We start from the raw sequence: 26,930 nt of genomic DNA, 5'->3' as shown, positions 1-26,930 counted from the left end.
ATTGATGGGGAGGCGAGCCCGCAGCAACCTGGGACAACTTTAACAAAAGCCGTTACGAAGAGGCAGTGACATCACCACGGCGCTTGTACCAAGCTATGTGCACTTTGAGGCTATCACGTTAGGTATCGAAGGCCAGAGGTCGCAACCGGGTACCCGATACCCGTACCCTACCCGATACCCTGCTACCCGTACCCGGCCAGGTACGGGTACCCGTTTGCGACCCTGGTGCGACCGGGTACGGGTACGGGTAGGCCGTGAGTCACTGGTGAGTAACCGTTTATCACTCATTTCGGGTAGGGTACGGGTACGGGTAGGGAACGGTTACCATATACCCGTACCCGGCCGGGTACGGGTACCCATTTGCGACCCTGGTGCGGCCGGGTACGGGTACGGGTAAGGAATAAAAACCCGTTTGCGACCTCTGTCGAAGGCTCACTGCTGACAGGTCATGTGACAGACCCAGATGCCATGGGTTGATTGACTGAGACGACTGGCAGATCTGTCAGATGCACCAACTGTGCCCCCTTCACAGTTTCCCAAAGACAAAGATCCTCCGTATAGCCTTAACAGACTATAGGAGCAAGTTCTGTAAGCGAGCACTATGAAGGCCGGCACAATTCACGAGGGGTTGGGTGGCCAGAACCACGCCAGACTCCATTTATCTCTATTGTGACGATGTTAACACACCGCACCAGATACTAATGTGGGGCTGAGTCGAACTATGAGAGGTCCAAGATCGATTCAGATTATTGGCAGTGGTGTTTGTGGCTGTGAGCGGTAATCATTGTTCCCCATTTTTGTGTTTGGTTTGTTGTCCTACCCCCGCACCTCCTATTAGCATAGTTGGCTCCGTAGGGTGCGAAAGAAGTTTAACATACAGGCAGTCCTCGACTCACCAACAACCGACTTATGAACACCCACAATTACAGACCATGATTTGTTTTAACATTGACTTAAAACGCGAACTCGCATTTGCAGAACTATTTTGTTCAAATGAGCAATCCTCCTCGAGATGTCATGAGTCAGTCGTACGCTGGGAGTGTATGTGCAAGCGGCCACGTGTGTGTGAAAGTGAGTGTGTATGAAAGTGAGTGTGTGGAAGTGAGTGTGTGGGGAGTGGTAGTCAGGGCCGGCCCGAGGCATAAGCGAACTAAGCGGCTGCTTGGGGCCCCCTGGCCACCAGGGGGCCCCCGAATCGTTTTTTTTTTTTTACAATTAAATAACTTAAACAAGTGATATAAATGAATTAATGTCATTGGAGGATAGATTTAAGTCTCTAAGTGAGGTTAAAGAGAACTTTGGAGTGCTGCTCAATTTTAGGGAGCTAGATCAAAAGGTCCGGAGGGAACAATGTGAGCTTCTTGGGGAAAAACTCTCTTGTGGAGAGGAGGCTGATATTGATGGTAGCGCACTGGCAGTAGAGATAGAGAGTCTTCCTGAACTTCCCCAAACTATGATGACTGCCTTTGAGCTTCTCACATACCTCTCACAAAATGAGATGTGTGAGCTTTACCCAAATCTTTGGGTAGCTCTCAGGATAGCCTGCACTCTGCCTGTGTCAGTTGCCTCAGCAGAGAGGAGCTTTTCCAAGCTCAAATTGATAAAAACATATTTGAGATCATCAATGGCCCAGGAAAGACTAAGTGGACTTGCAGTCATTAGTATTAATAACAAAGTTGGCCAAGCAATACCATACAATGATGTCATTAGTGACTTTGCCTCCAGAAAAGCTAGGAAGGAACGATTTTGAGGTCATTGTTGTACAGTTGACATTGTTGAACCCTTGCTGTTCTTATGTTTGCTTTCATTATTTAAGTATCTTTTTTTTTGTAACATTCTATTTTTGATTAGATTAATGTTTGTCTATTTTGGTTTTATTTAAAAGATTGCACATTTAATGCACATTTGCAAATAATTTATTTAATATGTTTTTTGTGACCGTTTGTATTCAGAAGTTTTAATAAAAGAGTGAAGTATTTTAAGTGTTGTTTTTATTTTTTATTAATACATAACCTCACTGTATTCGTTTATAATATTCGCTATAACATTATAGTGTGACATTTGTGTCAATAATCTTCTAGCACAGATGAGTCTGCGTGGTGGGAGGGGGGCCCCCAAATCAAATTCTGCTTAGGGCCCCCAAGAGGCTCGGGCCGGCACTGGTGGTAGTGTAATTGTTAGCGCGTTGCGCTACAAAAGCGGCGACCCGAGTAAAATTCCCGCTCACAGCCAACACCAGTGACGATTATCTGAATAGGTCTTGGGCCTCTCCAAGGTCGATTCATCCTCAAACGAGTACGTGGTGCGGTGTGTAAACATCGCCACTGGGGGGAAAATGCAGCAGGGCGTGGTGCTAGCCATTCACCCCCTCGTGTGCCGTGCCGGCTTTCATAGGTGCACTTGCCCTAACAGTCTGTATTGTCTATACGGGAGTCTTTGTGTGAATGCGCACGTGCCCCGTGTGCGCAACTGTGGTTACTCATTACGCCCTTTCCGAGACAAGCCAAACAGCATCAATAAAATAAAACGGATTTTTTTAAAAACTATAATTATGTTATTTTATTTGTTGTTTACTATACAGTATTTATTTAACAGTTTTACATGCGAATGTACATTATTTCTTCCTTTTTACGACTTTAACAATGCTTCCTTTTCATTGAACCGTAACCAATTTTATAACACTTACCTATGGGTATTTAAATACAGGACATTATTGTGTTCCGACTAACGAACCGTTCCACTTACAAACGGGTCTCAGGAACAAAATATGTTAATATGTCGAGAAATATCCATATATATACAGCTTCCCACACCCACTCGCACCCACCCACTCAGCCACCACCCCTCTGTCTCCTGCAGTCAGGACCATGACTGTCGTCGCCTCCTCGCTGCTCAGGTTCATCGCAAAACTCTTCGCAGTACTCTGCGTGCTGCAGCTGGGATGGCTCCTGGTTGTGAACCGTCGGGTTCCTTGGTTCAGAGGAGCCGCCTCCTCCTTGATCCTAAGATCTCAGCGAGTGGGCGGGGGGCAGGAGACGCCTGGAGAAGGGAGAGGAGAGGGCGAGGCTTGGACCACGATGCTGATGACGAATTGGCCTAGGACTTCTGCTGAACCGGTTCGTGTCCTGGCGCGGATGAACAGCGAGGGAGGCGGTACAGAGAGGCGCAATGGGACGAGCGCAGCAAGCGAAATGTGCCCGGACTTTCCACCCGCCTTGCGTGAGCAGCATCATCAGCAGTACCATCATCTGCATCATCAGCAGCAGCATTATCAGCAGCATTATCAGCAGCAGCATCATCATGAGTATCAACATCAGCATTATCACCAGCATTATCACCAGCACCATCACCAACACGCATCGACACTGACACACAAACAACAGCCTACGTTTGCTACTAAATACTAAGTGGTGGTGATGTCACCACAGTGTATGTGCCAGGCAAGGTGCACCTTGAGACCACATGACGTGTTGAAGGCTCCCGACTGGCAGGAGAACACGGGACGGCCCAGGTGCCATTGGTAGACTGAGATGACTGGCAGATGCACGACCTGTGCCCTCCGTTGTACAAACTACAAACACAAAGATCCTCCATATAACTTTAACAGAATGTTGGGGCAACTGTTGTTAACGATCGCCTATGAAGGCCAGAACGGCACGCGAGGGGGTGGGTAGCCAGCATCACGCCCGGCCGCCCTTTGTCTCCCCAGTGGCGATGTTTACACACCGCACCAGGTACTCATTTGAGGCTGACTCGACCTAGGGGAGGCCCAGGACCGGTTCAGATAATCGTCACTGATTTTGGCCTCGAGCAGGAATCGAACTCGGGTCGCCAGGTTCGTAGTGCAGCGCGCTAACCGCTCCACTACTGCTCCCCACAACACACACCTTGACACACCTACACAACAAAGACAAAGATACCCAAATATCCTGTAACACACCCACACACCCACACAGTGGGTCCCATGAACGTCCAGGTCTCCTCGACTCCTAGTCTGGAGTCGGTGTCCCAGTCCAACCCCTTGGTGAGCCCTGGGGGCAGCTACCGCCCTGACGGCTGTCTGGCCCAGCAGCGCGTGGCCGTGGTGATTCCGTTCCGAGCTCGGGAGCGCCACCTAGCGTTGCTACTCAAGCAGCTGCACCCCATGCTCCAGAGACAGCAGGCGCACTACTCGGTCTACGTGGTCACCCAGGTGAGCGATGGGCGGTGGTTGAGATGGTGGTGATGGTGGAAGTGGTGATGGAGGTGGTGATGTTGGTGATGGCGGTATTGCAACAGTTAGCGTGCTGCACTACAAACCCGGCGGCCTGAGTTCGATTCCTTCTCGCGGCCAACACCAGCCACGATTATTTGAACTGGTCCTGCGCCTTCCCTAGGTTGACTCGGCCTCAAATGAGTACCTGATGCGGTGTGTAAATATCGCTACTAGGGAGACGAAGGAGGCCGTGCGGGGTGTTGGCCATCCACTCCCTCGTTTGTCGTGCCGGCCTTTATAGGTGCTCGCTAACAGCACTTACCCCAACAGTATGTTGAAGGCTAAACGGGGTACCTTTGTCTTTGTATATTTTTTGATGGCGGTAGAGGTAATGATGGCGATGGAGGTAATGTAGATGATGGGGGTGGTGATGTAGGCGGTGGTGGTGATGGAGGTGGTGATGTAGGCGGTGATGGTGATAGTGGTGATGGAGGTGTTGATGGAGGTCGCTGTAGTGATCCTGTTCCGAGCTCGAGCGCGCCACCTGACGCTGTTACTCAAGCAGCCGTCACTTAGTGGCGAATAGTAGGAATTGGTATCAGTGGTGACAGAGGTGGCGGTGGTGGTCGTTTTGGACGTGGTGGTGATGGAGGTGTTGGTGATGGTGATAGAGGTGATGGATGTGGTGATGGAGGTCGCCGTGGTGATTGCGTGCCGAGCTCTAGAGCGCCACCTGGCGTTGCTGCTGCAGCAGCTTCACCATAATTGATGGTGATGCTGCTGCAGCAGCTTCACCATAGTTGATGGTGATGCTCCTGCTGCTGCTGACGAGGATCATGCTGGCCATCGTATTGATGATATTGCTGCTACTGCCACTGCCAAAGACAATGATAATGTCACTCGCTACCCCCCCCCCCACTCCACCGCCCCTCCCCCCGTGCCCCCTTTCCCCATCATCTATGACGATGATGGCTCTACTTCAGATCATCCTGATACTGATGATGCTGCCCTTGCTGCCCACTCTATGCCCCATGTGCCCCCACACCTTACCACCCCTTGCAACCCTGTGTCACCCTGTGCCTACCTGCTAAGCATGGGTAGCGGGACGTTTAACTGCGCTGAGCTGATGATGATGCCTCTACTCCAGATCACCTTCAATCACCCTCCTGACACTGCTACTAATGATGCTGCCTACCCCTTACCCCCCTTTCTAACCCCACCGTGCACACCCCATCGTGCACACCCCATACCCTACCCCCTGAACCCCTCCCCAAACGTGGTTGGCAGAGGGATGTTTCAACCACCCTAAGATGATGAACGTGAGCTATGCAAATGATGGCTATACTCTAGATTACCATCAATCATCCTCCTGACACTGCTACTGATGATGCTGCCCTTGATGCCCACCCTTGCCCCCCCCTTGCCCCCCCTCCTTGCCAACCCAACTGTGCTCATCCCGTGTACCTTGTGCCCCCACCCCTTACCACCCTTTTCCACCGCTTGCCACCCCATGCCACCCTGTGCCCACCTGCCAGGCGGGTAGCTGGACGTTTAACCACACTGAGCTGATGATGATACCTCTACTCTAGACCACCATCAATCATCCACCTGAAACTGCTACTGATGATGCTGCCCTTGATACCCACCTTTGCCCCCCCCCTGCTAATCCCACCATGCCCACCTCGTGTTTTCCAATTCCTCCTCCCCTTCTAGGCTGGTAACGGGATATTCAACCGCGCCAAGCTGATGAACGTGGGCTACGTGGAAGCGCTCAGAGACGCATCCTTCGACTGCTTCATCTTCTCTGACGTCGACCTCATCCCCCTGGATGACCGCAACCTCTACCGATGCGGGGAGCAGCCGCAACACCTCACAGTGGCCGTAGACAAGTTCGATTTCAGGTGGTGGGCGACTATGGGGGTGACTGGGTGGGTAGTATGGGTGGGTAGGTGACTGAATGAATTAGTGTGTGGGTGATTGTGTGACTGAATAGGTAGGTGGTTGAGTGGGTATGAGGATGAGTGAGTGGGGTGGGATGGGGTGGGGTAGGGTGGGGTGGGTGAGGTACGGTGGTTGGGTGAGGTGCAGTGGTTGGGTGAGGTGCGGTCGGGAAGGGTGAGGTGCGGTCGGGAAGGGTGAGGTGTCATGGGGTGGGTGGGTGGAGTGGGTGTTCATAATGGCCATGTCAGAAACATAGCGCCAGTGCAGATGAGACCCTGCGTTAGATCCCTTGCTCTGGGTCCGTCTCTCTCCCTCTCACAAAGGGACTGAATGCATCGCTCCTCAGAGGTTCATAATGGGAGTGTGGAGACAGCGTAATCTATCTTCCTGTGGGTGGGCATCGAGGAAGATCCATACTCAGGCTCTGCTAGGAAAAGGCAGTACAGCACAAATGTGGACTCCATGTGTTTGGCCCGAATAGGATAGACTGTTTCTCCCTTGTTTTGACGCATGGGTTTTCTCCATTTTATCCCAGTTACAAACACTCGTCAGTAATTGGCCAATAACACCTTAATATATAGAAGACCACAAAGCTTGGGCAATTGTTGTGAGCACCAGGTGTTCACCGAATGGCTGCTGCTGCCTTCCCACTCCTCTGCAGTACCTCCTTCGCCTGCCACCTCTGAGTTGTCCCCTGTCTCTCTCTCTTCTTAGAGAGTGAAGAGTGAGTCATTTGCTGCAGCAAAAAAGAGGAGTTGTGTTACAAGCAGAACTCGTTATAGTGGCCGAGCCAGAGATAGTGAACCCAGCTCTTGTGCGATCCTGGATGGTGTAGTTGTTGTTGGTGGTGTTGCTGTGGAGAGAGATGGTGTTGCAATTAGTGTCCTTCGCTTCTAACCCAGTGACCGGAGTTCAATCTCCACTTAACGGCTAACACCAGTGCTAATTATCTGAATCAGTGCTAATTATCTGAATGTGAGGTCGACTCAGCCTGGTGCGTTGTGTAAACATCGCCATTATGGAGACAAAGGCTTCCGGGCATTATGTTGGCCACCCCACCCCCTTTGCTTTGCCGGCCTTCATAGGTGCTACTCGCTAAGAGCACTTGCCCCAACAGTCTGTTAAGGCTATATGGGGATGGGGGGGGGTCATTGTGTGCGTACGCACGTGCCGGTGCGTACTGTTGTATGTGTCGGGTCTTGATTTTAAAATAATAATACAAATTTTATAAAAATAATTACATAATCATCCGCAATTATGCGAATTTATGTAATTATGCATATAATTACGCTATTTAGTGAGATGTATGCTTCTTAAGTAATGCAAATGTATGCGATTATGCTAATTTATGCAGTTATGATAATTGTTCTTAGCTTTATTGTCTAGGGTCGTATTATCTATCAGGATGATACAATGAATTGTATGAAGTTATACAAGTGTGATGTAAGTATGCTAAATCTCGCTTGGCTTCGTTGTCTAGAGTTGTATTATCAATCAGGATAATACAATGATTCTCGCTTTAACATTTACTGATTATGTCTTAGTGTGTTTATGTCATGCCTCCAATTTCAAATCTCACCGCAGGATACAGTTCTTATAATTAATATTATTATGCAGGAACTTAGGAAGGCACCACTCAGACACATCTGTGTTAAGCAACTTTAATTTCTAAACAAAAACATAACACTCTAATATGCGAACTCTTATGCTTGGAATTGTCAACACAGTACTCCTCGAGATGTTCTCCTCATTTATTCGTACATTTAATCCTCAATGATTACGTTGTTAAACTGGGTAGCAGAACAATCGATTAATTCCTCAGAGTAACGCGAGCATATACGGCGATAGGAAAACGTCCTTAAACATGCATGCGAAGATATTCATATGAATGGTAATAAAGAAACATATCCCGAAGGCACAAGTATACGTCAATGAATTCATCTGTAAGATTATGCATTTAACAATGGTGTGCGGCAGTGTGCCTGCTTCAGCAGATACTTATCAATTGGCTAAGGCTTCAATAAATTCGCTGGCAAGATTCTGTGATCAAAAGAAAGATTTTAACACAATATTCTCCCTGTGAGCGTGTAGATTCGTAACGTAGGTTTCAAACGTTTAGTTTACATCATTAAATTCATTAGTAATATTTATGCAATTAAAAATAAAAATAACGACTAAAATACTTCTAAACGACCGTATCCACGTAACTCAATGGGCAGAAATGTTCTTCGTTATCAGCTAATAGTTGATGCACCCTTATCATTAGTCTTCTTATTATCAGTCCGGGTATGTGTTAAATGTGTGTGTGTGGTGATTTGTCTCCTTGATCCTTATTATTAGTCCGGGAATGTTTATGTGTGTGTGGTTTGGTCTCCTTGATCAATTATTCGCGTCAGGCAGACGCCGGGCGATGCGTGGTAGTGTGTGAGTGTGGGCGTGTCATACGAACAGCTTCCTTGTTCATTCTCTTTGAAGCAGCAGCTGCTGCCGCTTCAGGCTCCTTCCACTGCTGGATAAGCTGCGTTGGCACGATGCTTGTCGTCGGAGGTGCGCGATGATTCTGTCGTCAGATAGCACCCGCAGCTCGTTCACTGGTTGCAGTTCCTCACTCTTGTCTTGGTTCCTAGCTGGTGCTGGTCGGTGTGTCTGTGGGTCGAACCCACGGCGCTCTCGCCAGTGCTCTCCTCTTCCTCACGGGCGGCTGGTCAGGCTCTTTCCCCTGCTGGATGAGCTGAGTGCACAACGCCTGTCGCTTGTCCGCTGGCAGCTATCACCCTTGCTCGGTGGCGCTTGGTGGCACTGCTGCGTGCTCTCTATCTTGCCCCCTGCTCTCTGGTGGTGCACGATTGCGCGTGCAGCTGGTTCTCTGCGATGCTGGCTTGGTCGATGCTTGGCGCTTTCCGCCCTTTCTCGAGGTTGATTGCTTGTCGTTGCTCTCCTTGATCGTGCAGCTGCTGGGTGGGAGCTGGCACTCAGTGTAGAATGACTGAGCGATACTTCTTCTGTCAGCGCTGAACTCATACCCGGTGACCCGTCGCTACTCAACAAGCCTCGCCATCCTTGGTTGATTGCAGAGCTGTTGTTTATGCCGGATTATGAAATTTTGATAAAAATTAATAAAAATTGCAAAAAATGCGCAAATCGCATAAATTATGTTAATGTGTGCAATTATATGCATAAATTATGATAATCACGGAGGTAATCGTATTAATTTATGCGAATGCTTGCGATTATGTTAATGTGTGCAGTTATGATAATTAGGCTTAGCTTCGTTATCCAGAGTTGTATCGATCGGGATAAAACGATTATCTTTGATTGAACATTTACTGATCATCTTAGTGTGTGTTATGTTATGTTAGGTCTCCAAATTCTTTCTCCTCGCAGGTAACAGTTCTTATGAATAAGACAGTTTTGCATGGATTTGGAAAGAAACACTCGAGATACTTCTGGGTTAACAATTTTATTCTAAACAAACATGTGATACTCTTAACATGCAAAGGCAAAAGTATACGTCAATAGATTCCTTGGCGAGATTATGCAATTAACGAAACTGAAGGCTAACATTCTTCTAACAATCGTAATTTTTACTTTTCCACCAGACATCTCATTAGTTCCCCATGTATCGAGCATCACCGGCGACCGGCCGAGTTTTAAAACAGGCATGCGACGATATTCATATGACGGCAATAAAATCACTTATTGTACCCCGAAGGCGAAGCATACGTCAATCGATTTGTCGGCAAGATTATATCTGTTAATGAAATGTTTGAGACAATGGTGGTTGAGGGCGTGTGTTTGTGCGAGCGCGTATCTGGCTTTGCCTTAATTAATTCTTTGGCGAGACTCTATGACAAAGAAACAGGTTTGACACGATATTCTCTCTCTGTAACGTGTCGATTCGCAATGAGGATTTCTAGAGTTTTAGTTTGCATCGACGAATCTATTGGTCGTTTATGCGATAAGAGAACGAAAAAGGCAAGAAAAACTTCACTCTTATAACCGACGGATTCTTAATTACTCAGAGGGCCACGATTCCTTACGGCCAGCTGGTGTTCAAACTTTATAATTAGTCTTCTGATGATTGTCTAGGGTTGGTCCCATTGTGAGAGAGGTAGATTGTCTCTTGGATAAATTATTGCATGCCCCGCTGAAGGTAGATGTGTGCGTGTGTGTGTGTATGTGCTTCCTGGAGGTGGTGAGTGGGGGAGGTGATACGACCCTGGTTCGGAGATTTCCTCTCGCCCGTGCGGGTTGCAGCCGCGACTTTCTCCGCTGGGAGATGATGAGCTGCGGCTCGCGGAGAGGCTTGTCCGCTGTGTGGTGCTTGGCGTTTTGCGACGCTTGGCGCAGCACCCGTACTGTGTGACTCTGACGGCGCGGTGCCGTTCTCTGTAGCTGACGGCGCTGTGCCGTTCTGCAGCTCTGACGACACGGTGCCGTTCTCTCCACTGCTTGATGACGAGTCGGTTCTCGTTAGTGCTGGTTGATCTGTGTGTGCGTATTAAACACACGGCGCATTCGATGGCGCTGTCCTCTTCCTCGCGGCGTTCAATCAGGCTTTCTCCACTACTTCGTGCTCTCTGCTTTGCTCGCTTGGTCGTTTGGCGATTTCCGCCCTTTTCTTCAGGTTGCTCGCTCTCGTTGTCGCTCGTCACTCTCTCTTCTCCGTGCTTTCCTTTGTTCGTGCAGCTGCCAGCTTCATACGGGCACTCGCTGATGCCTCTCGTTCGGAAGGCTCGGACTTTCTCTCTCTCCACTACTGGATGACGAGTCGGTTCTCTCACGAGAATGATAGCTGGAATCTCCGTCAGCTTCACTCGCAGATCGTCAGCTCAGTGTGGCGATTCTTCTTAGGTGGTGCAGACCTCAGCTTGTCGATGCACGTCGCTACCCCGCGAACATCGTCATTCTGGATGACGGAAGAGCTTCTTCGTTGTCGGCGACGAGAAGAGATGTGGGGGCCGGAGCCACAGAGAGATGGGGGCTCTGAGCCCTGGTGAGATGTGGGGACCGGAGCCCCGGAGAAATGGGGGCCCTGAGCCCTGGTGATCTGTGTTGAATGGATTTTTCCTCGGCTTATATTGAGAAAATCCACCCGGTTTTCTGAGTTGTTCAAAGGCCGGGAACTATTTGTTGTGTGTGGACACATCTGCGTCTGTGTGCCGTGTGTGTGTCTGTCCGTGTGTGTCGTGTGTGCTTTATGGAAGGAAAATTCTTCAAAGCTGCAGCTGCCCGCAATAATTCTGGAAGGAGGGGTGGGGGCTTCCTCGCGAACTGGCGTCACATGAGTCATCAAACTAAACCAGACCGACGATTCGCGTTTGCACCGAGGTTACAAAATCATAATCCACGTTTTTGATTATGAATAATATTGGTCGCGAAAGCCTACGCGTTAAGCGAGCTCTAAAATCCCCTCCCCCGCTTTGGGCGTTTATCCTTTGTCTCACACCGCTTCGTTTGGTTTGGAAGTTAAAACGACTCACTTTGCTGCTTAGTATTATTGTGATTTGATTGTAAGTAGCCGTGTTCACGGTATTTCCATCGTGGTTTGATTTCTTTATGGGGAGATGTTATTTGCTCGTGTGCGCAAATCTTGCTGTCCGTGCTGCGGGGAGACAAAGACGGCTGTGCTTCGTCGTTGGAGCACACTGCGCGTGTGTTTTATTTGTTTATTTATTTTTAGAAGCATCTGATTTCCTTTCTCGAGCCGTCGCCCGCTCGCCACGAACTTTTATGGGGGCCATCTCCTGGCTTGTGCCTGCTCTGTGGCCGTTTCTCTCGGGAAGATAAAGACGGCTGTGAGCTGCTCGCTTTCCCTGGAGTGTTGCCTGTTGGTTAATTATGATAGACTTCTCCGCCCTTAACTTTCCTAGGAGATTCACTCTAATTTCGTACTTATTATTTGACTTCCTGTTATTATTTTATCTGATATCCCGGGGCTAGGGAATTTGTTTTTTGTTTTTTGCTTAGGAGCGACCCTGACTGCCATAATTATTCTTTGATGCTTCGGCCCGGCCGCGTAGAAATTATTAAGGGTACATAATGTCCATATTTAATTTAACAAATGATGAATCGCGACGCTGGTGCAGACTGTAGTCTGGTTTCCAATTGGAGCGAGGATAGATAATGTTTGCTTAATCTTCATGGTTAAGTTGGTAACTTCGTTTTATTAATATGGTTCAAAACCCGTCTGTGCTTTCTTGTTGTCAATGCTATTTTTTTGTTAAGAGTGTAATTATATATATTCTTCGTGGCGCCTGGTTTTTTTTGTATTGTAAAAGGGGCTTTTGAAGAATGGGTGTTATCCTAACCCCCGCTTGCAACTCCCCCCTCCCCCTCTCTTGTGTGAAATTCGGGGAGGTTTTATGACATTTGATGGCTGTCTCTTTCCTGCCTTCTGGCATTTGAAGCGAGGTGTGCACGCCTGTGGAAAAACGGGTTTTCCGCTCGTCTTTGTTTGCTCCCAAATTGCCACCGGTGGCTGTTAAAAAGAAATATAGTATTGGCAGAATTATTCTTAATATTAATTAAAAAAAGGGTATAGATACAACAGAGCCCACCCCGGAGCTTGCCGCTTGCAGCTCTCTTGTGTATTATGTAGTCTTCTGTCCCTTGCAGTAGCAGCAATGTATGGGCCGTGTCTCTGTTTTTTTCTGCAAAATTCTCTCCCCTCGGCTCGCCTTCTCACAAAAGACCAGGATCTCTTTGATTTTGCTGTGGGAACAGCTGTACGTGTGTCTGAGTGTGTGGGTCTATGATGTTCACTTATTCTTGTCGCTAAGTTTTTGAACTTTTACCGTTGTTACAAGAAAAAAAAAATCAGTTCACCAAAAAAAACGTTGTCTGTTTCGTCATTCCTTGTCCGGGGAGATTTGTGTCCCCTGCTCTTTTGGGTACGTGTGTGTTTGTTCTACTTTATTGGGGTGATAAGTTGTTTCCTCAAGGCCTGGCTCCTTCCTTCGCGGTCGGGTGTGAAGGGCAGCTGCTGTGTGGGGAAGGTTGTGCCTCACCCTTTCACGTCCCATGCTCGTCCCGATCAATTATAAAAATAAATATTGGAAGAATTATTCTTAATATCAGTTTTGGAAAGAGGCCTATATCTACAACATTCCACCCTTTTAAAAATTATCAGTGGTCGATTGGCCACGGGTTATTTTAAAACAAAATAAATGCCTTTTTCCATCATGAACCATCAACTGTCCTCAAGTTTCGGCTGCTATTTTCCTTACAACGTGCGCATACCTATCACGAACTTAGCATGGTTACATTTGAAATAAGAAAAAATATATATCAGGGCAACATGTTACATCGGTTCTTATCAATTATTGTTACTGTGATTTTTGTTTTGGTTCCTGGGAAATGCTAGGCAGCGATTTCGAACACGGTTGTGCATTGTCTTTTTCATGTTACCTTCTTGCCACATGTTTACTAAGTTATGAGTGTTGGCTGCTTTGCCACTTTTGATTAAGAGTGCTGTATGTTTGGAATATTTCTTTCTTTCCTCAGTGGTTTTAATTTTACATGCTTATTTCCACGCAATGTCTTTCAGACTTGGTTCGTTTATGGAATTTTCATGATCGTTATCAATTTTCTCATGGCCCGGTACTTTGGAATAACCATTTACCTTTTCACACAACATCACGCCATCATCCTCCTGGTTCTTCGTTTTCATGGCTTTGGTCAATTTAGCACGGTTTGCTTGTTTGTTTTGTAGTTTCTTATGTCGCTCTTTACATGTGGGGCTGTGTGGCGTGAAGTTGTGTTGCACATAGCCAGAATCAGCACACACCACGAGTTTCTGTGCTCGACTGTCGGTGGCAATTGCCATCCCCGCAGCAATATGTGCATTTGTCGACTCAATGAGTCGATTAGATTCTGTGCCCCGTTGCATCTCCATTTTTGTACTTGTGAGTGTGGTGGGTTTCAACACAATTCCAGATCCGTCATGGATCTTCATCTCCTCCATTCCAGCACTCCGATCTCCATCCATCCTCAATGTGTCAATGCACAATTTTTCATCCAAAGGGTGATGCCTGCATTCCTCAGGGCGTGTCCCTGTAGTACATTTCTCTGCCCCATCTATAGTATAATCACGCAAATCCGCGACACAATGGGCTGCTTTTCCCATTACCTGGCGATCAGGTTTTTCTCCCCCTCCCTGTGGTTTGTTATCATCTCCTGTCGGATCACACCTGAATGCAGTTATGTTTTTATGTTCAATAGGTGTGTCAATTACGGGAGCGATGCTTGCGTTCTCTACCACATTATCAGAATTGGTATTGGACGCTTTTAGTGTTTTCCGATCATTGTTACCCTTCTGGTTTGTTTTGCCACTATTAATTCTAGATTTGAAGCTTTCGGGACTGCAAGGATTCATATTCTTAGGTTTTTTTCGGTAAAGTCACGTAGGTAAAAAATTAAAATTAATTAAAGTAAAATTAAAATCACGACGTTTAGGAGGCAACACAAGCTTACGTCTTCAGGTGGAACCGTCACAGCACGATAGCTGTATCAAGTAAGAGAAATTCCAAGAAAACAGTCCTTGTATATGTAATGTTCTCGAAGGAGACGGAGACTTCTTAGATGCCACACGCTTTTATTCACTAACAGTTACGACATCTTGACACACTGGGGAATGGCCCCTTTACCCCAACTTAGGGAGGTACAGCCTCCGGGCTATTCTAACCACACTCCCTACTCAAGCCCTATGGCTCTTTAGCCTAGGGGAGGCTAACCCACACTGGCACCCCGCTCAGCCCGGCCCTGTCGGAGGACATCGGCGGCTTGGGGTCCAGGGTCTTCGGGCGGCTTCTTGCTTCAGCTTGAGATGACAGGAACTAACTCCCGCTCTCCGGGAGCCGTCTTATATACTCCCTTTCTGAGGGGCGGCGGTTCTGGGGGCCCCCAGCTCTCGCCAGCCCCCTCCTTTCAGAGCGGTTCCAACCGCCTCTTGCCCGACCGGTTCGGACCGGTTCAGACCGGTACCTACCCCTCCCCTAGGTTGTGGGCCGTGTGTCAATCTTGACCACCACATATATATACTGGTTGAGGGTGGGAGGAGCCAAGTTAGGACCTGGATATTATTATTGTGAGGTTCGGTGCGGCTGAAGCACGCTGTTAGGAATGAGCCTTTGTTTTGTAGACTGGTTGAACTCGGAGGTTCCAAGAGTTGTTAAGGTGCGGCTGATGTAAACGTGCGTGTAAATGGGACTGAGCCTTGTGTTATTTAGAGGTGGTGTGGCTGAAACCGCTGCCAGGAATGAGTCTTTGTTGTGTAGACTGGTTGAACTGGGAGGTTCTAAGAGTTGTTAAGGTGCTGTTGATGTAAAGGTGCGGCTGCTGTGAATGGGACTGAGCCTTTGTTATGTATGTAATGCGAGTGTAAATGGGGTTTGCTGCTGGGTTCTGGCCCGGGGTATTGGGGGGCAGAGCCAGTATGGGAAGGCCGGATCTAATGATCTGGAAGGGGAGGAGTCAGGATCACGTGGGAAACAGGATATAGGGGGGAGCTCGGAAGGGATCGGGGTCAGTTGCGGGAGTAAGAAGGCTGAGCCACGTTGGGTGGCGAGAGGAGATTCGCGCCATCAGCCACGTGGCCAAAGGACCTTCAGCACGCCGTCGGCCAGCGGTGTGCGGAGTGAGGGAGTGGAGGAGCTATTGGAGGAGCGCGCGTGAGCACGTGCGAGGAGACGTTGGTCCGCGGTCAGGACCAGCGTAGTGCGAGGAAGAGGAGAGGAGCTGACGAAGGAGAGCGTGCGGGGCGCGTGCGGGGCGCGCGCGGGGCGCGTGCGGGGCGCGCGCGGGGCGCGCGCGGGGCGCGTGCGAGGAGACGCTGGTCCGCGGTCAGGACCAGCGGGGTGCGGAGAAAGAAACTAAATAAATGACCAATGGAGACCAGCAGTGCCTGACGAAGTCTTTTATTACATTGGGGTCAGAAGCGCTTCGAGATGTCAAAACATCTCAAGAAAATAATTTACCTACGCCATCTTCAGAAGACGAAGAGGACCTTCCTCCGGTGGTGGCGGTCCCGACCACAGAGGGTGCAGGCGAAGTGGCGGCGAGCGACACGACGGGTACAAGATGTCGTCGCGGCAGCCAGGCCGTCTGCGTCGACGGGCGCCGAGGACGGATGGCGGCTCGTGGCAAAACAAATTTACTTGCTACAGGCCGTTTTGCTTGATTTGGTCACCCTGGTCGCGCCAGCGACGATGCCGGGACAGCCACGCGTCGGGCCTCCACGGGGGAAAACTTCGGGTGGGGCCGAGCCATCCGCCATTGCGGCCTCTGCGAGGCTTCCCGCCGTTCCCGACACGCGGCAGGACGCCGCCATCTTGGGAGCGGCCACGACTGAACGGCGGGAAGCTGCCATCTTGTCACCGCCACGTGGGGCGCCCGCTTCGGATGACAGCAGCTCGGGGACTCGCAGCCACCGTCTGACGACTATTAAAGAATTCACAATTGGAGGGGATTGGAGCGCATTCGGTTGGCGTTTTAGTCGGCTGCCCGATCCGCCAAGTGGACGGATGCGGAAGCCTTGGAAGTTCTGCCGACGCTCCTAAACGACAAGTTCTTAAAATGTTTCCACTCCATCGCGGCTGCGAAGAAGGCAACGCTGAAAGGGGCGTTCGACGAGATGGCGGAAGCATATGAGCCACCGGACGACGCACACCGTAGATTTGTCCAGAGACAACGGGTGCCGGAGGAATCACCAGTGGCCTTCCGCGGCGCTGTGGTTGAGCTGGCCATGGCCGCGTATCCTGAGACCGAGCCCGACTTGTTGGAGCCCTTGATACTGGGTAAGATGTTGGAGTTGTCCAAGGACCTGGGCATTCATATTCTTAGGTTTTTTCGGTAAAGTAGGCATTCCACTGCCCGTGTGTGGCCACGAGCAGCTGACCTCCCGGTTGGCTGCCAAGTGCCTCGACGCACAGTTCAACTTGGGCCGTTGGGCGCAAATGGCCACCTGGATGGGGGGTCCGACCGTGGAGGGAGATGCTGTCGGGTGGACACCGTCGAAGGCCGTCTTCGTCCCGGACGAGAGGGGTGCTGGCGATCTCACTGCGGCGGCTTCCCAGTGGGTTCCTCGAGGGGGAGCGGTGTCGCGCTCGGGGCCACCATCAACGGATCGCCGGGACGCCGGGGGAGCTGGGCGGCGGGCCGACTTGGCGTGTTACCGCTGCGGACATCTTGGACATTTCGCGCATGACTGTCAGAGTCGCCCTCGTCCACCTCCAGGCCCGGAGTCCCCGACCAGGGATGCACTATCCACGTCGGATGGTCACCCGTGTCAGGCAAGTTGGTACGCATCAGACACCCAGCAAGGCCTGTCATCTCATTCATCACCATCGGAGTGTGTTCCGGGGACCTGTTCTAATGGGGGGACTCTAAGGGATTCGCGGCGGTCGATGACACAGTGGCGGAAACTGGCTAAAAGAGTGGTCGCAGCCGCTACTGTATCGGGCTCGATACAGGGGATTGACATGCGGATTTTGGTCGATTCGGGCACATCCGCCACTTTCATCTCGGATGTTATATTCCATCTCCTGTCCATCCCGCCGTCGCAGGTACGACCGGTTTTCAATTCATGTGTTGCTGCTAATGGGGGGAGTATGGGCATCGTGGGTCAGGTGGAGGCACGTATTTCTGTTGGGGATGTGTCCGCTTCAGGGACGGTGTTGATCTCCAGGTCCCTCACTGTGCCTTGCTTATTGGGGACCGATTTTCTGGCGAAGATACCGATTCAGATAAGGGTCCATCAGGGTCGTATTGAGTTACCGGCGGACCGGAAGATTTTCTTTTTGCCATCGCCGTGGGGCCGGTCCGCCCCGGACCTCCAGGTGCAGGCGCTGTCCGACGTTTTGGTCGACATTCCGCCAGGCTCGCAGATGCTCATTCCGCTGCGCTATCAGAAGCCCGTGCCTAGGGTTGAGGGGGCGGCGGGTGTGTTATTGTCGCTGTCCAATGCTGTTACGGGTGGTCTGGCGCTGGTCGCGGCATGGACGATTGTTCGGCCGGGTCAACCTCCGTTTTTGCAAGTGTAATAAACGACTGGACCACGATGTCTGGCTCAGTGTCCTTTATTCGGTTCGTGCTGTACACCCACACGGCTGTCTTTACTCTGTAGCTTCTCCACGGTGCTGACTCCAATGTCGGCCCGATTCACAACAGCAGCCCCGCTGCTGTTTCTCTCACACAGCCCCCCTTGGCTGTACTCGCTGCAACTCCTCTCTCTCTCCGCAGCTCTGACAGCCTCGTGCTGTCTCCCTCTCTCCCTCCGCAGCTCTACCTGGCAGCCACACCGCTGCCTCTAACACGCAGCCCTTCTGGCTGTCTCCTCTGCAGCTGCACACCACTCCGCAGCTTCCTCTTGTCTTCGGGGTTGGCTCCCGATGGCCGTCGGTGCCCCCCCCTCTTCTCACTCGCCCGCGTGGCCTCACTCTTTTCCGCTCACACCCCGACTGACTTCCCCTTCCGGTTTACCCGCTTAAGGACCCGAACCTTCCACCCACGTCACATGACTCCACCCCCCGTGACGTCACATCCGGAAGGTCGCTTACGCCCGCATTACACCACCCTCCCCCGTAGAAAAATCCCAGCCGACCTCGGCTGACCAATAGCAAATCGTAATGCGGCGAACCGAGCTTCACCCCCTAAAGGACACTAAGCATACAATGTAACAGCAAGAACAACAACAACAACGCAATTAACATCAACGAACGTACAACAAGCATGCAATAAATACAACTGTAAGAAAAAATAACAACACAGCAACAATCAACGAAACGTAAGCGATTTGGAACGTGTGCGGGTCGCCGGCCCGTCCCGGACGGTCGGCGGCCCACTCGCAGAACGGGAACGCGATGAAAGTCGAGGAATGACAGGGGGTAATCCCCCTGTCGCAGCTGGAAGTCCACCGACGTCCCGTGTCCCTAAAGAGTTAGTCTTGGGCTTGTCCTGTGACCGTGCCCGCAGCTGGATCGGAAGGGCTGCAGGGCTCGAAGGTCCCGCAGACCTGGCAGGCGTCCTCCGAGCAGGGCCCCTCGTCCCCCGCAATGTCACGGCCGGCCTGTCTGGAACAGGTACGACAGGCGCTCTAGCAAGATCAATGGACGCAGGCAGGGGAGAGTCAGCAGCAACAGACCCCGGCAAGGCAACATTGGGGGATGACGCATCATGTAAGGGAGCAACATATGGTTTCAAGCGTGACGTATGCACAACCCAGCGACGAGACCCAATTTGGACGCGTGCTGACTGTGGGTTGGGAACCGCAATGAGGCGTACGGGACCATGCCAGGGTTTGTGCAATTTCGGCGAGGTTCCCGGACGTACCTGTGGACAATGAAGCCAGGCTAGGTCCCCAACCTTCCAAGGGCACTCCCCCTCGGACCGTCGCGCATATCGCTCGTTCCGGGCCTGGGCTTTGGCCGTAGCCACGCGGGCATTCTCCCGCGCCTCCGTGACTCGGCGAACCGTGTCCTGAATGTATTCAGGAAGTGGTTTACGAGGTCCCTTCACCCCGGTTCCCAATTGCACATCCACCGGCGGCACGTTTTCCCGACCATACATAAGGTAAAACGGCGAATATCCTGTAGCCGCATGAGGCGTCATCCTGTACGCCGAAAGCACCCCGGGGATGTGCAGATCCCAATCTGATTGTTGTTCACTCACGGTATGGCAAAGCATGGCAGACAATGTCCTGTTCAGCCGTTCAACCATACCATCCGTCTGCGGATGGTATGGGGATGTCCGTACTTTCTTAGTCCCAAGGCCCGCGCACACTTCCGCCAATAATTTAGAAGAGAAATTCCTGCCCTGGTCCGTGAGGAGTCTCTCAGGCGCCCCCTTATCCATAATATACCCAAACAAAAAGGCGTCGGTAATGGCCGCGGCCGACTGATCGGGCAACGGCCAGGCCATCGGCCAACGGGAGAGGTACTCAACCCCTACCAGCAAATATTTATTACCCCTCGCCGATGGTGGAAAAGGTCCCAATATGTCCAGTGCCACCAATTCATTGACTCGAGACACCTGAATCGACTGGAGAGGCGGCACGTAAGGATGTTTCGGCGGCTTACGTCGTGCACACGCAGGGCACGCGCGCACGTGCCCTACGACATCTGTCGCCATGCCGTGCCAAAAATAATGACGTTGCAGCGTCAACAAGGTCTTCTGCACCCCTAAATGTAAGAGAGTGTCACAATGGAGGGTTCTAATCAACTCGAATCGCAAGGACGTTGGTACCACCAGGCGCCAACGTTCCTGGAACCCCTCCCGCCACATAAGCAGACCATCTCGGAGAGCGGTTTGCGGCCCCATAGCCGTACTCGGACTCCCATTGTCCCTAGCAGACCGCTTCCGCAAGGACACCAACGACTCATCCATCATCTGTTCCCGGATCCAGACAGACCGCGGCAGATTCAAAACCCCGTTAGCCGGTCCCGGTTCCATCGGAGTGTCCGACTTCTCGACGGCCAACGCAAGCGGCTGAGGGGGGTTTGGAATCGGCGAACACCTATGCGTCCCCGACTCACATTTACAAGGGGCGCGCCGCGGTAATCTGGAAAGTGCGTCAGCGTTCGCATGGCGCACTCCCTTCCGATGTTGAATTTGGAAGGAAAATTCCTGTAGCGTGTCCAACCAACGTGCCAACTGTCCGGATGGCTGGTCAATTTTAAGGGCATATTGCAAGGCCGCATGATCCGTACGCACAATAAAAGAACGACCGTAGAGGTATGGTCGAAATTGCCGTAGGAAAAAAACAACCGCCAATAGTTCTCTGCGAGTGACACAGTAGCGGGTTTCCGCAGGAGACAAGACTCGGCTACCATACGCCACGACACGCTCTACACCCCCTTTAGACTGTGATAATACCGCCCCAATACCTGTGTCACTCGCGTCCGTATCAAGAATGAATGGGTGATCGAAATCGGGATAATCCAATGTTGGGGCCGTGGCCAATAGATCACGCAGACTCCGAAAGGCCGCCTCCTCCGGCTGTCCCCAAACAAACTTCCGTCCTTTACCCGTAAGGAGATGCAAGGGCCTCGCAATCATCGCAAAACCCGGCACAAATCTTCGGTAATACGAGGCAAATCCCAAAAACCGCCGAACATCCCCCACGGTGGCCGGAGTCGGCCAATCCCGGACGCACGCCGTCTTTTCCGGATCCGTGGACACTCCTTCAGCACTCACAATGTGCCCCAAATAGCGGACGGACCGTTGCAGTAGGTGACATTTCTTTGGTTTGAATTTCAATTTGGCAGAACGCATCCTCGTGAACACTGTCTCCAGCCGCGTCAAATGTTCATCAAATGTGCGGCTGAAGACAATAATATCGTCCAAATATATAAGACACGTCTCCCACTGCAACCCCGTCAAAACGAGCTCCATCAATCTTTGAAATGTAGCAGGGGCCGCATTCAATCCCATCGGGAGACAGTTGAATTGAAATAACCCCTGCGGCGTACGGAATGCGGTTTTCTCCCGTGAGGACTCGTCAAGGGGAAGCTGCCAAAATCCCGAAGAGAGGTCCAGTGTGGAAAAGAACTTAGCCCCCGACAATGCGTCGAGGGAGTCATCCATACGCGGCAGGGGGTACGCATCTGCCACCGATATCTTATTCAATTTGCGGAAATCAACACAAAATCGCAATTTGCCATCCTTCTTCTTAACCAAGACGACCGGAGCGCCCCATGGGCTGTTTGATGGCGATATAATGTCCGCAGCCAACATGTCTTCCACTGCCCCCCGTACGTGTTCTCGCTCCGCAGGACTCATCCGATGCGAATTTAATCGAATAGGGGCAGCATCGCCCGTCTCAATGTGATGGTAAAGCAACGAAGTGCGTCCCAAATCCAAATCATCGGAGCTGAACACATCGGAATATGTCAACAACAATTTACGCAGCGCACCACGTTGCTCCATGGACAGGGAAGAATTTCCGTCACATAAATCAGCAACCCAACGATCATCCGAACTCCTTGGCTCGGAAACCCCAGCAACAACTCCCCGGCTATGCGGACAATCATGGGTCGCAAACGCCGTAGTGGCATGTGCCACAACCGTACCGGCCGGGACACGGACGTTTTCTCCCCCCGCATTAAGCACCTGTAAAAACGGTAATTGATCCGGCCGGACGATGGTCTGTGCCCCCACTAACGCCAACCCGGTTGTTATCGTGGCGGACGGTGACAACAAGACCCCTACTGCTCCTAGCCGATCAGGCAGGGGCTTCCGATACCGCAAGGGTATAAGCATCTGTGTACCAGGTGGGATGTCCACAGATGCGACGGACAGCGCCTGCACTTGTACGGCCGAAGCAGGTCGCCCCCAGGGCGACGGCAGAAACGAGATTTGACGGCCCCCCGGCAGTTCAATACAATTCTCATTGATTTTGATCAAAATGGGCATCTTAGCCAAAAAATCGGTGCCTAACAAACAAGGAACCGCCAAAGATCTCGATATCAACACAACACCCGAGGCCGACACATCCCCAATAGATATCTTAGCATCCACCTGACCCACGATACCCATGCTACCCCCGTTCGCAGCGACGCACGACCCATAAACCGGACGCACAGCCCCCGGCGGGATGCCCAACAGATGGAAAATGACATCCGAAATAATAGTCGCAGACGCGCCGGAGTCGACCAAAATGCGTACGTCCACCCCTTGTATAGACCCCGGTACAGTGGACGAGCCCGTAGCGGCCGCGACGACTCTCCGTGCCAACTTGCGCCACTGCGTGACCGAGCGACAAGGCCCCGTCGAAGGGCATGCTTTAACCACAACGTTAGGATGGCGCAACGACGGTGATGGGTGAGGTGTAAAGCCTTGCCGAGTGTCTGGTGTGTGCCGACATGCCTGTTTCGGAGGATCTTTAGCCGACTTGTCCAGTGCCGAGGCCTCCTGCTGCGGCGGAGCTGGGAAGCGGGCCCAGCAGTCTCTGGCGTAGTGGCCCCTACGCCCGCAGCGGAAACATTCGGCCTCGTTGCGCCGAAGCGCAGGCCTTGCCTCCCGACGGCCCCGTTCTGGTAGCGCCGCGCGCGGTCTCGGCCCGCCGCGTCCCGTCCATGGAGCGGAGGCGGCCGTCAGCTGTTGAGGGCCCCGGTCATCCGGAACATAGACAGCCCCCCCGTCCACGCCGTCACTTGTTTCCAGCGACGGAGGTTGAATTGCGCATCGAGACACTTAGCAGCCGTCCGGGAAGTTAGTTTCTCATGCCCACACACAGGCATGGGGATCCCTAGATCCCGAGACAGCTCCAACATTTTCCCTAATATGAGAGGCTCGAGCAGGTCCTGTGGCGTCTCAGGATAAGCTGCCATGGCCAGCTCCAGCACCGCACCCCTGAACGCCACGGGCGACTCCTCTGGTGCTCGTTGTCGTTGAGCGAATCGCCGATGCGCATCATCTGGTGGCTCATAAGCATCGGCCATTTCTTGAAAAACACCACATAAAGTTGCCTTCCTATCGGTCGTTATGGAACGGAAGAATCGGACAGATTCGTCGTCCAGGAGAGTCGGCAACACCTCCAAAGCCTCCGCATCGGTCCATCTTGCTGTGCGTACCGCCGCCAAGAAGCGGCAGGCGAACGCGCTCCAGTCCCCACCGACGGAAAATTCTTTAACCGTGGTAAGGTGGCGACTCCGACTCCTCTTCCCGCCGTCTTCCAATGGTGGTGGTTGTGGTGGCAAATTCAAAATGGCGTCGGCCCGCGGCGTAGCCAAGATGGCGGTTTGGCGCCGCGGAGCGCGCAAAATGGCGGCCTCTTGCCGCGTGGGCAATGGCGGCGGCAGGACAGGCAACGTGGCGGGCCGCGGAGCACCAACTGCGTCCTCCATCGTCCCTGGCGCGACGAGATGGCATAGATGCGCCAGGACGTCCTTAAGTGCCTCCAGTTGTACCGCCATCGCTTGCCATCATTGATCCGCGTCTGATGATGTCGACGGACCCGCCACCGCGCCAACATCCTCCACTCCCGTTCCCGTGGTCGCCTCAGCCGGGCTCTCCTCCACCACCCCAACAGGATCCGTGGTTGGAGGGAGTTCGTCGTCGTCGGACGAAGAAGCCGATGCAGGCGCCGGATTAACTTTCTTCCTCACTTGTTTCGACATGCCGTTGCACTTCCGACACCAGTGTAATAAACGACTGGACCACGATGTCTGGCTCAGTGTCCTTTATTCGGTTCGTGCTGTACACCCACACGGCTGTCTTTACTCTGTAGCTTCTCCACGGTGCTGACTCCAATGTCGGCCCGATTCACAACAGCAGCCCCGCTGCTGTTTCTCTCACACAGCCCCCCTTGGCTGTACTCGCTGCAACTCCTCTCTCTCTCCGCAGCTCTGACAGCCTCGTGCTGTCTCCCTCTCTCCCTCCGCAGCTCTACCTGGCAGCCACACCGCTGCCTCTAACACGCAGCCCTTCTGGCTGTCTCCTCTGCAGCTGCACACCACTCCGCAGCTTCCTCTTGTCTTCGGGGTTGGCTCCCGATGGCCGTCGGTGCCCCCCCCTCTTCTCACTCGCCCGCGTGGCCTCACTCTTTCCCGCTCACACCCCGACTGACTTCCCCTTCCGGTTTACCCGCTTAAGGACCCGAACCTTCCACCCACGTCACATGACTCCACCTCTCGTGACGTCACATCCGGAAGGTCGCTTACGCCCGCATTACACAAGTGTTAAACGAAGGTGCGGACAATGTTGTCATGCCGGCCGGTACGGTCCTCGTCCATGCCACAACCGCCTTCATGGCCCATGATGATCCGAGTCACCAGGGCCTCGTAGGGGGGGTTTCGGCCTCGACGTCGCAGGATGATCGATGGATCGCATCCCTGACTACGTACCAGCGGTCCGCGCTTCGCGTGCTGCTGTTTAAATATTCTGACGTCTTTAGCAAAGACGATTTCGATCTGGGACGCACCTCGTTGCTCTCCCATCACATTGATACCGGAGATGCTAGTCCCATTCGGATGAATCCGCATCGGTTGAGCCCAGCAGAGAGGGATCATAATCCGCGGCACAGTGGATGATATGCTGGCCGCCGACATTATCTCTCCGTCCAACAGCCCATGGTCCTGGTGAAGAAAAAGGATGGTAATCTGCGGTTTTGTGTTGATTATCGGAGGTTAAACAAAGTGTCGGTTGCAGACGCTTACCCCCTTCCACGTATGGATGATTCCCTCGATGCCTTGTCAGGGGCGAAATTTTTTTCGACTCTTGACCTCTCTTCGGGGTTCTGGTAGCTTCCCCTGGACGAATTGTCGAGGGAAAAGATGGCTTTCCGTATGCCGCAGGGCCTGTTGCAGTTTAATTGTCTCCCCATGGGTTTGAACGCCTCCCCTGCTACGTTCCAGAGGTTGATGGAACTCGTGTTGACCGGTCTGCAGTGGGAGACGTGTCTCATATATTTGGACGACGTTATTTTTTTCAGCCGTACGTTTAAGGAGCATCTTCAGAGATTGGATGCTGTTTTTGCTAGGGTGCGTTCCGCCAATTTGAAATTTAAGCCCAAGAAGTGTCACCTTTTGCAACAATCCGTGCGCTATTTGGGTCACATTGTCAGCCCTGATGGTGTGGCCACGAACCCGGACAAAATGGCGTGCGTTCAGGACTGTCCGACTCCGGCCATGGTGGGAGATGTACGTCGATTTGTCGGGTTCGCTTCCTATTACCGCAGATTCGTTCCAAATTTTGCTATAATCGCTAGGCCACTGCACCTCCTTATGGCAAAGAACCGGAGGTTCAGTTGGGGGCCGGCGGAGGAGGCAGCGTTTCACGGCCTACGCGATCGCTTGGCGTCAGCGCCGACGCTGGACTACCCTGATTTCACTCTGCCTTTTATTCTGGATACCGACGCTAGTGACACAGGTATTGGCGCCGTCCTATCGCAATTTAAGGGTGGCGTTGAACGCGTTGTGGCTTACGGGAGCCGCGTTCTCTCTCTGGCGGAGACCCGCTATTGCGTCACCCACCAGGAATTGTTGTCTATTGTGCATTTTGTCCGTCAATACCGACCGTATTTGTATGGCCGCAAATTCATTGTGCGCACGGACCATGCGGCTGTGCAATATTCCCTGAAAGTTGACCAGCCGTCTGGCCAGCTGGCACGATGGCTGGAAACTTTGCAGGAGTTCTCGTTTGATGTTCAACCGTAAGGGCTCGGGTCACACTAATACGGACGCGCTCTCCCGATTGCCGCAGGGATCCACCTGCGCCTGTGCCTCTGGCACGAATAGGTGCATGCGGGTTCCACAGCCCCCGCATCCTGTCGTGTCCACTGTGGAGATGCCCGCGGCTTCCACGTGTCCGGAACCGGCCGACGGGGTTTTGAATTTGCCGCGTTCCGTGTGAGTTCGGGAGCAATTGCTCGATGACTCGCTTGGGGCCTTGCGTAGTCAGGCTGCGAAGTCGAAAGGATATCCGTCGTCTGATGGTATGCCGGGAGTGGCTCTCCGTGACGGCTTGTTGATGTGGAGGGAAGGCTTGCACGATCACTGGCGCCTTGTTGTGCCATCGTCGTTGCGATATGAGTTGATTCAGATTCTGCACGCTGAGAAGTTGTTACATCTCGGGGTGCAGAAAACCTTGTTGACGTTACAGCGTGATTATCTTTGGCACGGTATGACGACTGACGTCGTCGAGCATATTCGGGCGTGTTCCGACTGTGCCCGGCGGAAGCCGCCTAAGCAACCGTATGTTACCCCGATGCAGTCAATACAAGTGACGCGGGTTAACGAGTTGGTGGCGTTGGATATTCTGGGGCCCTTTCCCCCGTCCGCTCGGGAGAACAAATTTT

The 26,930-nt window shown here is 52.1% G+C and overlaps 1 protein-coding gene across 1 annotated transcript in view; it reads left to right on the top strand.

Annotated features, from left to right (window-relative positions):
• The first annotated feature begins 2,867 nt into the window (after window positions 1–2,867).
• Window positions 2,868–26,930, top strand: part of LOC144943561 (beta-1,4-galactosyltransferase 2-like) — a 60,025-nt gene continuing 35,962 nt past the window's right edge. Inside the window, exons 1-3 of the mRNA XM_078871156.1 lie at window positions 2,868–3,219; window positions 3,957–4,192; window positions 5,909–6,096. Coding sequence (XP_078727282.1) covers window positions 2,868–3,219; window positions 3,957–4,192; window positions 5,909–6,096 — 776 coding nt within the window. The remainder of the gene's footprint in view (window positions 3,220–3,956; window positions 4,193–5,908; window positions 6,097–26,930) is intronic.

Source organism: Lampetra fluviatilis, chromosome 31 (genome assembly GCF_964198595.1).
Source record: "Lampetra fluviatilis chromosome 31, kcLamFluv1.1, whole genome shotgun sequence".
NCBI lineage: Eukaryota > Metazoa > Chordata > Hyperoartia > Petromyzontiformes > Petromyzontidae > Lampetra > Lampetra fluviatilis.
The sequence above is the reverse complement of the archived record's forward strand: the minus strand, read 5'-3'. Positions and strand labels throughout refer to the sequence as shown.